The following is a 14,719-nucleotide window of genomic DNA, read 5'->3' on the forward strand; positions in this document are numbered from 1 at the left end:
TGAAAAATAAAACAAAATACAAACCAGTATTGCAATAGTTTTTGTAATCATGCTGATTTAGTGATAAACGGGAATGCTTTTATTTTGAAAGTCTGGTTTGCTTATCATGTGCCGAGGAAAAGGAATTACGGATTTTACAGTAATTTATGCGTAATGTTTTCTTATGAAACGTATGGTAAATACGGTTGGTTTCTTGATGACTCTGGTCTTGTTAAGAAACCAAACAAACACACAATGACAGTATGAGCTCGTTATTCCTACTAAGTTAGCTTTCCTGAGGAATAGTCACCACCCTTTTCACCGGAATCCTTGTGAAACCTTAGGAGGCAAGTCATTCAAGATCAAAAGATTAGTTTATATTGTATACAGATGACGCGGTCATAACAATATGTTATGTAACATACTGAGCTTATCTGACGGAAGCTTGTCAGAAAAATACATGTTAGTTATAAACAAAAAGCGGAAGTGTTATAATAAGTCACATGCTAGTGTTTATTTCTGTGGAAAGTCCGGTGTATCCCTGTCAGAAATTCCCTGTCAGATAGGTAACGTTATAGATAGGTGATCACTTTACACATGGTGTTACTAACGTGCAAATGATAAATTGTGCAACAACACATCAAATATGTGAGAGCTTTTCGTCAGGTGGAGGCACTGAACCGAACATTGTTCAAAGCTAACGCTTCTTTCAACACATCTACTGGCTGCAAAAAAACGTTTTTGGACACTTACGTTGCATTTTTTTTTTTTTTTGCAGATATCACTTAGATAAGTTTGGGGTCGATAAGATTTTCTAATGTTTTTGATAGATGTCTTGTACGGACCAAATTTATTATATTTTTTACAGTTAAAATAGTAATTTTGTGAAATATTATTATAGTTTAAAATCGTTTTCTATTTTGAAAATATATAATTTAATTGCTGTGATGGCAAAGATGTATTTTCAGCAGCCATTTCTCCAGTCTTAAGAATTATTTTCAGGATTGATGAAAAAGGAGCATCATTTATTTGAAATAAAAATAACATTATAAAGGGCTTTACTGTAGCTTTTGATCAATGTAATGCATCCTTGCTGTATATAATTATTATATACTTTTATATAGTAATTGCTGTATAAAAGAAGAAGAAAAAGAAACACTGACCTCAAACATTTGAGTGTATTTATAATTAAAATTGTATTGTTTTAAAACAATATTTACGACATTGTACACACACACACAAACATTATGGTAATTGTAATTGTTAGAATTTTATTATGCAAACAATAATATAGTTATAATTGCATGTCTTGCATTTCTCCATTTTCACTGTTTATTTTCACAGAAAACTGAAGGAACAATTTACACCTTCATAACTTTCATTTAAATCAAAGTTGTGTTTGCAACAACAAACATGATTGCCCCAAACGAACATTGAACATTGTGGTGCCTATTTTCAGTGCATAACTAGCCAAAAAGGTCTAAATATTTTTTTTGTTTTTTGTTTGTTTTTTGGCCACTGTATAGCTTTGCTTTGCTACAAAGAACTAAATCTTTGAATTCAAAAATCCTAATGAATATTCTATGTAAAATAAATTTGAAATAAGCATTGGTTAAAACAAGTTATTGTCTTTTTAGTGTGTAAAATTCCCCCTCCTTTTCTAGAGCCACAGGAAAAGTCCCTTAGCTAAGCTATATTGACCTGTTTGCAGATTGAATTCAGACATACTGAGACATGCTGCGTGTTCTGGTCATTTTAAGTTTGCTTAGAGGAGGTCGGTAAATGGTAATTGACTCCTAAATCATGTGGCTGAATCTGACACTTCTCTGGCTGGATGGAGATGGTGGGAGGTTTATAACAACTTCAATTTTTATTCCACAGCTTATCTTGCAGAAATTATTGCACGAGGAGACGCTGCTGTTGAGTTTGGTCAGGATGCTTCATTCTCTTGTACGCTGCCAGACGCGTCTGCTGTCAAACAAGTCACCTGGCAGCGCGTGCGTGACCAGGAACCGGTACAAACTCTGGCTACATACAGCGCGCTCTTCAACGATTATGTGGATGATCAGTATGTCGGAAAGGTCATTTTCACCACTGCGTCAGTTAATTCATCATCCATTGAGATCAAAAACACAACATTTGATGACGAGGCTTGTTACATTTGTTCCTTCAAAGTGTACCCATTCCAACCTAAACGACAAACCTTGTGCCTCGCTGTTAAAGGTAGGCTAAATACCTGCAACCATGAAAGCAACAAAGTTTATCTCTCAGGTTTTGAGCCAATTTAGGACAGGCTGTCACATATGTTTTAAATGCCTAATTTCATACAGTTGTTTGATATATACAGTATATATTTTAAAATTGATTTATTAATTAATTTGTGTTTCATAATTGTTTTGCCATTTTGAAATGGCTGAAAAGCAATTACTGGTGTATAATAGCCTATTTAATGGCAGGTTCCCTTTGTGACAACTTACCCCATATAGTTTGGCAATATTCCCCATACTGAGAACACAAGGTTGATGTGAGTTAAATGAGCGTTTTCCAGGGAAGTACAGTGCAAATGTTCAATAGGTTTTTTTTTTTTTTTTTCATGTCAAGTCATGTCAAGTTATGTGTCAATAAAGAAATTTTTATTTCCGAAGTGAACCTAGCCTGAGAAATATTCACTGGAAACAGAAGTAACAACTAGCTTCATCTTCCTCTAATTGGTCAGAAAAGTGTACAGTATATGCTAAGTAAAAAAACAAAATAAGTAAGCTCATTCAAGAGAATGCAGCTATGCCCAAACAGGTAAGGCATGGTGTGAATCAGAAGATACTCAGTGATTTTTCTTAATGCAGGACCGAACAATGTGCTCAAGATGCAACTGAAACTTAAATTCAGTTTCCAGTTCCAGAAAAATGAAAGGAGTACATACAGCCAATTATCCATGTATTTTGTTTTTTTTTTTAATAATATTTCAGCAAGCACATAGTATATTTAGTAATGCCTTAATAAAAAAAATCAAATAATAAGATGTTTCTCTATAGTGCCATATGGATTTGTGTTTGAGTCATTTAATTAAGTCATTATGTTGCTGGTATTTTTGCAGGTATTTCAGAAATAACAGCATCATTGAACACTGCACTCAGTTCTGATCCAGATGTTGTAGTCTCATGTTCAGCTACTGGTAAACCAACCCCAACTATCCACTGGAAATCTGCAGAGAAAGAGCTGGACAACTTTTCAAGTAATTTTACAACTCTGAATAAAGACAGCTCAACCACCATTACAAGCAACCTCACGCTTCCACTCTCACAGTTTCATGGGCTGTATGTGGAATGTGTGGCGAAGAGTGACAGCATGGAGAAGAGCATCCAAATCAAATTGCCTGAAGTAGAAAATAAAGGTATATCGATTTGACTTCTGAAACATAAGTGTTTGAGGTGGTAGTGGCATAGCGGAAAAATGATTATATGGACTAACAATCAAATAATCAAGCAGTAGCAATATTGTAATTTCAGAATTAGGCTAAAAAAGAATGCATCTGCATATTCTTAAATTAAATCATTTTTATTAATATTTACATGCCAAACAATCTATGTCTTTCTTTTTTTTCACAGAGAATAAAGTCACATTAAGAAATTATATCATTCCCATACTGGTTGTGGTTATCATGAGTATTGCCATTATTGCTACCTATCTTCACACAAAGTTAAATGGTAAGCTGAAAAAATATTACACACTAGTTATCATCATAGTACAATATGTAAAAAGCAGCATTATTTTGTGTATATACAGTACAGACCAAAAGTTTGGACACACCTTCTCATTTAAAGAGTTTTCTTTATTTTCATGATCATGAAAATTGTAGATTCACACTGAAGGCATCAAAACTATGAGTTAACACATGTGGAATTATATATGGAATTATATACATAATTAAAAAGTGTGTAACAACTGAAAATATGTAATATTCTAGGTTCTTCAAAGTAGCCAGCTTTTGCTTTGATTACTGCTTTGCACACTCTTGGCTTTCTTTTGATGAGCTTCAAGAGGTAGTCACCTGAAATGGTCTTCCAACAGTCTTGAAGGAGTTCCCCGAGAGATGCTTAGCACTTGTTGGCCCTTTTGCCTTCTGTCTGCGGTCCAGCTCACCCCTAAACCATCTGGATTGGGTTCAGGTCCGGTGACTGTGGAGGCCAGGTCATCTGGCGCAGCACCCCATCACTCTCCTTCTTGGTCAAATAGCCCTTGATGCCTTCAGTGTGACTCTACAATTTCCATAGTCATGAAAATAAAGAAAACTCTTTGAATGAGAAGGTGTGTCCAAACTTTTGGTCTGTACTGTACTGTACATGTATATATATGTATGTATTTATTATATATATATATATCTATATATTCAATGTATGTATTTGATTTTTTTCAGATAAAGTTCAAGAATATGCTTGTCTGGTTTGATCTTCTGCGCAGCTACTACTTTATTCATTATTTTCCAAATATTTCTGATGCATTTTTGCAAAAATCTGCAAAAAAAAATCAATTCATGATTAAATTAGTGAATAAGCAATTATATAATGGTATAAATAATACCTGTTCACCTGAGAAAGTCTGTATTTTTCCACAGTTTCTTCATCCTGCATATGCATTTTAAGTTCTTTCTTGTTACATTCTGTATTCTTTATTGTTGTGAGATTTGTCTTTAGGATTTTAAATAGGTGTGTTACAGGCAGCTCTCTGAGTAATATGCTCAGCTTTAATCAGTAAAATGCTTCGTTGTAAGCTTTAAGCTGTTTGGTATATATTGTGTTTGTGCTATCAATTAAGAATAAGTATATCAAATAGAATAGATGTGTTTGTTTTTGTGCATTTATTGTTTATTTCACCCACACACACACACACACACATATATATGCTTTAGCAGTCATACGTCTTTTCCACTAATCAACAACATACTAACATGCTGTTTAGCAAAGCTACAGGTCATCTTTCCATAATGCTCAAAGATCTGAAATAAAACATATTTTTTTAACTCAAACACTCATGAGGTGTCAGTCATTGATGGCTAAACCATCATAACATAGCGATTTTACCATTTCATTTTTTTTTTAAAATATGTCCAGACAGCAAGACAATCTAAGTTTAGTGGCCCTCAGCTAGATTAAATGTTGTTTCAACTCAAAAGTGCATGTTTAAAACCCTCTGGAGTCGATTAACGCATATACGCGTTATGAGTTATTTTCTCCTGATAACCCTGAAATGAACTTAAATTACACTTTCAGTTTTTATCGTACAGATAAGAGCAGTAATTTATATAAAGACATAATAACAACAGCACTTTGTACACTTATAAGATAAAGATAACAAACAAGGTGTGCTGTCTGCAGCCTTTGTCATGCGCTGATCTTCATTTAGAAATGCGTCATTAAAATGAACTGTAACTCAGTGAATACTCAACGAAGAAACATGAGAGATATCTATAAAAGCCTGACATGTTTACTTTAGACTATAATATTCTGTGATAAAGTAATCCATATAAAAACAACGCGATGTCTGTTTTTCACATCTCCCTTCATTATATCTAATGTGACCAGGCCCCGTGTTGAGCGCTATTCAGATCATAATGTTTCACTGAAGCACAACAGAAGACGTAACAGAGAGACTGTTCTTCAAGTTTTTTTATTTTACTGTTTGGTTCGCAATGAGAGGAATAAGACATAATTCACCCCAAAAAGATGTGATGTGGTTGAGGATTTGAGATTTGTATTTCCTCAGAAAAAAAGGATGAAGTGCTTTATTCAGCAGAGATCATAAACATGAGAAAGTCTCTTTTTATTTAGGCTATTTATATACTTGTTCTAGTTTTCGCACAAAGTGTAAACATTTTATAAGGTAGACTTTTTCCAAACTATAATTCCTGACTAAATGTATAATCAAGTGAAATATTATGAAGTTTCAATAACAATATGCAATACTATATACAATTCAAAAGCTTGATGTAAATAATATAATGTAACAAATTAATGTAACTGTAACAAAGTAACAAACAATGCTGTTCTTTCAATTTTTTATTTTATTTTATTTTTTTGTAGAAAATAAAATTATTAAAAGGATGTCTGAAGGATTGTGTGACTGGAGTAATGATGTTTTAAAGTCAGCTTTGATTTTTCGTAATAAACTTTTTAACTGCAATAGGATATTAAATTATGTTGTGGGATAATTAAATATATTCTAAATAAACTACAACCATAAAATTATATAGATTTATTTTGTGCTCACATTCTTTCTTGTAACTCCTCCCTTTCAGTGGCACAGCTGAATGAGAGGCTCATTATGCAGGTCTTTGTCTTCTCAGGTGTAAATTACAAAGATATTCATGATAGTTGACGCCTACTCGCATATGACTTATACCAAAAAAAAGTGTCTTAGAAAATTTTAATTGATATATTGTTTCCTGTAAGTGAGTAAACAAGATGATTTCCACATAATTTAGAAAGAAAAATTCTTGGCTACAAGCTCCAGTTCTCAAAAATCCCGGGAACCAATGTTCTCTGTGTGTTTTATTGCCTTATTCAAGTGTTTTAACATTTTTAGCTTTTCACTAAACGCACATAATTTTTTTTTCTTCTCAAAAACACAATCATGTACATACATGCTTCTCACATATTATTATAGCCCAGTTTGTGCTGATTACAGTGAGATTAAGCTTTAGCCATTTAGATGTGTATAAGAAACTGAAAAAAGCACAAATGTCAGGGCATCACAAAACTTCTCCAGGTCCCAAAAATACCCTTATTCTCCAGAGGATTAAGCAACTGCACCAAAAGAAAAAGAAAAAGAAAAATTAAGATAAGAAATAGTTAGGTCCTATCCAGTGTCACTTATTTAATCTTAGTATTGATTTAAATGCTGAAGGAAAGTACCCTGGAATGTAATATGTAAAAAAAAAAATTCTTCTTAATCCATAACTAACACTGGGTTACAAACATAATATAATTGTTAAAGTTGTTATTCACTAGTCTTGCTTAATTCACATTCATACCTGGCATAACTTTCATAACTGGAATTGTATGGATTACTTGTGGATTACAGTAATGTTTTTATCAGCTGTTTCAATTCTCATTCTGATGGCACCCATTCACTGCAGAGGAACCATTGGTGAGCAAGTGATGTAATGCTAAATTCTTCCAAATCTGTTCTGGTAAAACTATATCCTGGATGGCCTGAGAGTGAGTACATTCTCAGCAAAATGTTATTTCCTTTTTCCCTTTGACAATTCATGACAGCTTATTTGTTTTGTTACTGGAAGTACAAAACACCCAGCACTTCCTTCAGTGGTTTCACATAGCATTAATCCACAGGATGCAAATTGAAAGGGCACCTATCATGACAGTGTGTCACACAACCACCCTACAATGAAAAAAATCCACTGAATCATTTTTTGATCCCCAGTTAACTAAATCATTCTCATTAGACATCCCATTTTGATATTCTGAGAAGTATGATGTCACATTGTTCAGGCCCCGACCACGGCTGCTGACTGACATTGCCTTATTAGCAGCCAGAGACCCTGCCCTCAGTGAACAGCACACAATCCATGTTTATCTTAATGCTAACACATTTAAAAGTGGCATTCAAGCTAGGAATGCTATCTTATTAAAGCTAGAGAAGTTATTCGGTCAAAAGCAGTGAGAGAGCAGTGTTTTCTAACTTAACCTTGTGTGTATTTGAGAGTTAAAGTGCAATAAGACATGAATGAGATTAGGGATTAGTTTAGTTCTCACACGCTTTCTGTGTGTATATGCTTTGGATGTGTGCGCCCAGAAAAGATTTTTGTGTTAGCCCAAATTTATAAATATACAACAAATTAAATATTTGATTGATTATTAAAATATTGAAATAAGTAGAGAGGTTGCTATAGTATTTCAGACACATATTAGGAATATCTCAGACTCCCCAAAATCATACCACACAGTTGTGGAATCCTGAATATGAACATTGTGACTAAATACATTATATTTACCGTAATAGGCTACATTATGTGAGAGCGTAGGGTTAAAAATGATCAAAGACTTCTGTTTTCCTGTCACAAACCAACTATGAGTAACAAAAGGGCCATTTGGCATTCCTTAAGGCACAGAAGTGCTGATATCGATCAAGGCCTGTAGGAAAAACTGTGTATACAGCAAGGGTCTCCTAATTTTCACACCTTTTGTCCAGTGGGTGAAGCTGTAATCTGCTGATTGGTCAGTTTGAATGTCTCACATTTGGTCACATGGTCAAGGAAGGGATAAAATAAGATAGTAACTGTTGCTCTGGCTCTTTCTCTTTGCTGACTGTTTTCTTTGCTGTTGCTCGCTTAGTGCTCTGCCCTTTCTCGCGCTTTTTTCCTCCCTCTCTCCATCTCTCCTTCTCTCTTTCTCTCGGTTTTACCATCTATTTTGTAACCAATTCAAGTGTAACCATAACAAAATACTCTCATTAAACCATTTGAATGATAAATGATGTGCCAAATAGTCTTGATTCAATATTAACTAAAGTGCTTCCTATTGCACTACAATATAGTCACATAATAACAACACTCTCCCACATATTTGGCTATTGTAACTGCGCTTATTTCCGTTGTTGGTATAAGTGGCAGTGGGTGGTAATAAACAAGGAATTTACAGTTTTAAACCGCCGTGCTCATAACTTTCTTTAGTCATTCGGCAATCCTACAGTCGGGAAACCACCCTTACAAGAGCAAATTTATTGAATTTATTACATTTTCTGGTAAATACTACTGTTTATTGTTTAACATTAATGATATATTCCCCAAAAAATATGACTCATGACTGAAAGACTGACTTATGACTGAAAGATGACTAATTTTATAGTGACATAAAATCTTTATTTAAATAGGAAACTCTCAAAATTACTTCAGATGGTAAAGTTGGCAAACAGGCGATTTATTTATTTCATTTTACATGAATGGAGGAACTTAACATTCGTGTACATTCAGTTCAATTCGTGTTCATTTTTTATAGCACTTTTCATGATAAAAATCACTGCAAAGCAGCTTAACATAAGTAGCTTATCAGTGGTGACTATATCAAGGTGATGTCCAAATGGCAGAAATGTACAGTTAAAATTACACTGTTAGATAATGACATGTATTCAAACAAACGAACACTAGTCTATAGGGTATATTATACTGAAAAAATAAATATACTACAGTTTGATTACAGTATGCTGTAGCTTTCATTAACAAAGTGTTGTAAATACTATAATATATACAGTATAATACACTTCACTATAGTATAGTTCAAAAACATTAGCCTATAGTATTTACTATAAATTACTGTAGTATTTTTCATGTGGGCGCAGGGAAGCCCTGAAAGTAAGCTAACAGCCCGTAAATATGACGCTGCATGGGAAATACATTAATTTGACTTTCAGTTTCGCTGTGTATAAGAGGTTGTGTCTGTCTGATCAGAAACAGACTATACGACCAACCATTCAAAATGTTGTGTCTGTTGATCCTAATTTTAAGCATCATAAATAGAGGTTGGTCATGATAATCCTTCTTTAATATAATATGTATTTTACTATTTCTTCTTTTTCCCATTTCTTTTCGAGATAAAACTGTATAAAGTTGAATAACTTTTTTTTTTCGCAGCTTATCTTTCAGAAATTATTGCACGAGGAGACGCTGCTGTTAAGTTTGGTCAGGATGCTTCATTCTCTTGTAAGCTGCCAGACGCGTCTGCTGTCAAACAAGTCACCTGGCAGCGCGTGCGTGACCAGGAACCTGTACAAACTCTGGCTACATACAGCGCGCTCTTCAACGATTATGTGGATGATCAGTATGTCGGAAAGGTCATTTTCACTACGGCGTCAGTTAATTCATCATCCATTGAGATCAAAAACACAACATTTGATGACGAGGCTTGTTACATTTGTTCCTTCAAAGTGTACCCATTCCAACCTAAACGACAAACCTTGTGCCTCGCTGTTAAAGGTAAGCTAAACAATGGACGTCACGAATGTTTTCTGTCAGGTTTTGAGTTAAAAACACAAGTATCAGTTAACAGGCAGATTTTAAGCGAAATGTAGAACTATGTTTTAAGGACTAGGGCATGTCAGTTTGGGGCAGCCTGTCACGCGTTTTAAATGTCAAATTACATTTATAAAATGTTCTTTTATCAAAACAGTGGTTTGATATTTATTTTAAAACTGATTTAAAATTGATTTATGTATTATTTTGCATCTAAGAAGTCCCAACTAGCTCCAGTCTTCCCCACCATGCTAGAACAAGTGTTCAGTATATATATATATATATATATATATATATATATATATATATATATATATATATATATATATATATATATATATATATATATATATATATATATATATATATATATATATAGTTTTAGAAACAAAACAAGAAGTTTCTTCCAGGATAATGCAGATATGCCCAGACTGGTATGAGATTGTGTGAATAAGAAGATACTCATAGGTCTGTCTATGAATAATGATTGCATTGTAATGTAGGACCAAAGAATGTACTCAAAATGCAACTGAAACTTAAATTCAGTTTCCATTCTAGAAAAAATGAAAGTAGTACATGCAGCCAATTATCTACTGCTGTAATGCCTTAAAGGGTTGGTTCACCCAAATATTAAAATGAAGTCATTAATGACTCACCCTCATGTCGTTTCAAACCAGTAAGACCTTCGCTCAGCTTCGGAACACAGTTTAAGATATTTTAGATTTAGTCCCTCCATTGAAGCTGTGTGTACGGTATACTGTCCATGTCCAAAAAGGTAAGAAAAACATCATCAAAGTAGTTCATGTGACATCAGAGGGTCAGTTAGAATTTGTTGAAGCATCAAAAATACATTTTGGTCCAAAAAGAACAAAAATTACAACTTTATTCAGCATTGTCTTCTCTTCCAGGTCTGTTGTGAGCTCGTTCACAAGGCTGCTGATGTGTTATCTTTGTTATTGGGTGCACCAAAAAACACGTCAGCAGCGTCGTACGTCAACTGTCACAGCATTCGCACTCACAACAGACCAGGAAGAGAAGACAGTGCTGAATAAATAAATTTTTGGAATTTATTGAATTAGTCAATTTTGGACCAAAATGTATTTTCGATGCTTTAACAAATTCTAACCGACCCTCTGATGTCACATGGACTACTTTGATGATGTTTTTCTTACCTTTTTGGACATGGACAGTATACCATACACACAGCTTCAATGGAGGGTCAGAAAGCTCTCGGACTAAATCTAAAATATCTTAAACTGTGTTCTTAAGATGAAGTCATTAATGACATAATTTTAATATTTGGCTGAACTAACCCTTTAATAAAGAATCAAATATAATAAGATTTTTCTTTATAGTGCAATATAGTTTTGTTTTTGAATTATTAAAAGACTGTACATAATTTAGTCATTATGTTGCTGGTATTTTTGCAGGTATTTCAGAAATAACAGCATCAGTGAACACTGCACTCAGTTCTGATCCAGATGTTGTAGTCTCATGTTCAGCTACTGGTAAACCAACTCCAACTATCCACTGGAAATCTGCAGAGAAAGAGCTGGACAACTTTTCAAGTAATTTTACAACTCTGAATAAAGACAGCTCAACCACCATTACAAGCAACCTCACGCTTCCACTCTCACAGTTTCATGGGCTGTATGTGGAATGTGTGGCGAAGAGTGACAGCATGGAGAAGAGCATCCAAATCAAATTGCCTAAAGATCATAAAAAAGGTAACATTTTCAACACAGACGATGTAAAAATGTGCAGTTATTACTTTCTACCTAATGCAGACAGGTTGATTCAGAAATGCTAACAATTTTTTTAAACTTTTAACCAGTTAACCAGCACATTTTTAGTTTGCCTTGTGTTTGCCTTGAACAGTGAAACCAATTAAGGCATACAGTACATTCATTATGTTGCGATTTTGACTTTGAATTGCAATGATTAAACTCAATATTTTTTTTTCTTACAGTGAATGCTACACCAAGAAGTTACACCATTACAGTTTCAGTCCTCATTATCATGGCTGTTGTGGTTATTATCATTATTATCATCTGTTCTCTCACCAGACTAAAGAGTAAGCAGCAAAATCCCTCTATCCAACAAGTTGAAATAGACTATTACAACCCAACATAACTGTAATCTTTTAAGAATAGATCTCAGTGGCAAAATAATTTAATACATAATTTAATTTTGCTTATTTTTTCTTCCCCCAAGGAGACACTTTTGGGATAAAATCTACTTATGACGAACCCCTTAAGGAGGAATTTTTAACTCTACAGCTTCCTCATAGTATTCATTTTTGCTCATGACCTTTGAACTTTTTGGTTCTAGCTAGTGTGTTCCTTAAAGGAATCATGAATTTACCATCTAGTATTTATATATTTTATTAATTTATTAATTTATTTATGTTTACATTACTGTGTAATATTCCATGGCATTAATACAGTTAAATATATTATATTTAACCACTACGTAAGAGTATTTTGATCACAGTGAATAACTATTTCATGGACAGATGATATTCATACTGTAAATTAAGATTTTCAGGTATATACATTAGCACTTTATGTCTCAGATTAATGTACCGCCATGCACTAAAGTTCGTTTAGTTTTTTGTTTTTCAGTTCTTAAATGTGTCTTCTGTTGAGTCTAACTGTGATTTATAAATTCAGAAGTGAAAGCTTGATATACGTCTTGATGTTGTGATATGGTATTGTGTTGAGCAATGACAGAGATTTGGGGAAGAAAAATATTGTTACCCAATACAGATAAGTTAAAGAATGAGAAACTGAGTTTCAGCAGTGTGAAATAAAGTGAAAGTTATGTCATTAATGGAAGCAGAAGCTGTTTTGGGATTTCCTGCATGACCTTCTTTTAAGGCTGTCCTGAGAGATGACTGCTATTGTTAAGTCAGTATTTATACTAATGTTATTTGTTGACTGCAGTAAGCTTTCTAAAAGTAAGTGTATCTAGATGGCAGGAATGAATGTAAAGTAAATCATAAAAGGATAAGAAAAATGTGTTTCTGAAAAAAGATTTCAGTGTGATATGTATGTATTTATATGTATGCTACAGTATATGTCTAACCTGTTAATGCATGTTTTGTAATGGCACTGGATTAAAAAAAATGTGAACTGTTGGATTCAATGACTGGATTACTTACTAACATTTATATACTCTGTATTATTATACCAAATGTGTAAACCCAAAAAGGAGAGAGAGAGAAAAACAGGCCACACAGAAAATGTATGTAGGGCACATACATGATGTCAATAAATTAATGTGATACAAATGACATGACTAAAAATATCATATAACAAGATTTTAAAAAAAAAGTAAATTCTGACTTTTCATGATTGCTGTTTTAGAAAGAAACAGAAATAGTGATCAGAAAGGGGCCCTCTGTTCTACACGAAAATGACACATTTAAACTTGTCTCAAGTGCACAGTGAAATATAAGATACAGGATTGCTACATTCAGACTAATTGGTGGTATTTGAACATCTGTGAGTCTGATTCACGGATCCGAGCAGATATTTAATCACAGTAAATTAAACAGAAAGAGATGAGTACAGGCCTACAGGCTAAGGAACATTTTCCTGACAATAAAGACAAACGAAGGTTTGAGCAGAAGACATTGTATGCTGCGCTTGCTAATGTGATAAATGTGACTTTTTCTGCAGCTGATCCCTATAAAGATCTGAGGTTCTCAGCATGAAGCTGCCAGTTAAAGGTCTTGGATAAATGCTTAAATTAAAACATAAAACAAAATCTACTTAGGCACGAAAAAGAGTGCGTTTTTAGAAACAAACCAGGGGATTTGGATCAATCCCAAGAGAGAAATACTGCCATCTACTGGATATCACATGTCTCACAGAAATCACTGGAAGACGATAAATATAATATTCCTCTCATGTCTGACATTTCACCTCATGTACTCTGTAATGAAAGGTGCTTCTTTTGTGGCCAATAATAAACCTGCAAAGGTTGTGTGAGCACTGCACTTCTGATGCTAAGGAAGGATGACAGTTTGGAGGAGAACTTAACATCAATATTTTAAGTTCATAAGTTCTGATGACCTATTACGTGAGTTTGGAGTAGAATGATTCATGGTCATTATGAGTGGGTAAAGGGGACAGATGACAAATGGGTTTTACCTTATAATTGGAAATGTATTGCGACTTTCGAGAAATGTGGGATTTTAGTGCCTTTTACCTTCACCCAGCTTGTACGGTCCGTTGACTTCCTCTATCTTTTCCTGTCAGTCTCTCTCTCCCTATTTACTGTAGTTCTCCCTTCATGGTGACTTTATCCAAAAACTATGCCAGGTAATTCTGAAATTTCTTTTTTTATTATTATTCTCCTCCGAAGAAAACACTGAAAACCCCCTCCATCATTTTCTGCTGCACACTCAATAACGAAATGATTACAGTATATCTAATTACATTAACTAAGCTTTTAAGGGAGTCTTATATATTTCACATTATATAATGATTATATTTCACAGCTATTGCATTTTAATGCCGGTCTTAGAGTTGTGTCTTGAAAAGCAATCTACTTTTTTTGTTTTCAGATTACTGGCCGAACATGCAAGGTGATGCCACCAAAAAGTACAGTCAAAAATACTATTGGTATTCATATTATTAGTAATCATTGGGACACAAACCTATAAAGGTCATTCATAGCTTTTTTGTCCCTAGAAAAAATCACAGCTGTCTG

At 33.8% G+C, this 14,719-nt stretch overlaps 2 protein-coding genes across 2 annotated transcripts; both read left to right on the forward strand.

The window, feature by feature from the left end:
- The first annotated feature begins 1,479 nt into the window (after nucleotides 1-1,479).
- Nucleotides 1,480-5,002, forward strand: LOC127979407 (OX-2 membrane glycoprotein). The gene is made up of 5 exons (XM_052584881.1): nucleotides 1,480-1,753; nucleotides 1,861-2,202; nucleotides 3,074-3,370; nucleotides 3,585-3,683; nucleotides 4,394-5,002. Exons 1-5 carry the CDS (start codon nucleotides 1,714-1,716, stop codon nucleotides 4,423-4,425), a joined length of 810 nt encoding a protein of 269 aa, XP_052440841.1. The 5' UTR covers nucleotides 1,480-1,713; the 3' UTR covers nucleotides 4,426-5,002.
- Nucleotides 5,003-9,365: 4,363 nt separating this feature from the next.
- On the forward strand, nucleotides 9,366-13,142 carry LOC127979266 (OX-2 membrane glycoprotein-like). Its single transcript, XM_052584635.1, has 5 exons — nucleotides 9,366-9,510; nucleotides 9,623-9,964; nucleotides 11,431-11,727; nucleotides 11,970-12,074; nucleotides 12,215-13,142. The coding sequence occupies exons 1-5, from the start codon at nucleotides 9,468-9,470 to the stop codon at nucleotides 12,307-12,309; spliced, it is 882 nt and encodes a 293-aa protein (XP_052440595.1). The 5' UTR covers nucleotides 9,366-9,467; the 3' UTR covers nucleotides 12,310-13,142.
- Nucleotides 13,143-14,719: the final 1,577 nt, after the last annotated feature.

This window comes from Carassius gibelio, chromosome A1 (assembly GCF_023724105.1).
Source record: "Carassius gibelio isolate Cgi1373 ecotype wild population from Czech Republic chromosome A1, carGib1.2-hapl.c, whole genome shotgun sequence".
In the NCBI taxonomy this organism is placed as follows: domain Eukaryota; kingdom Metazoa; phylum Chordata; class Actinopteri; order Cypriniformes; family Cyprinidae; genus Carassius; species Carassius gibelio.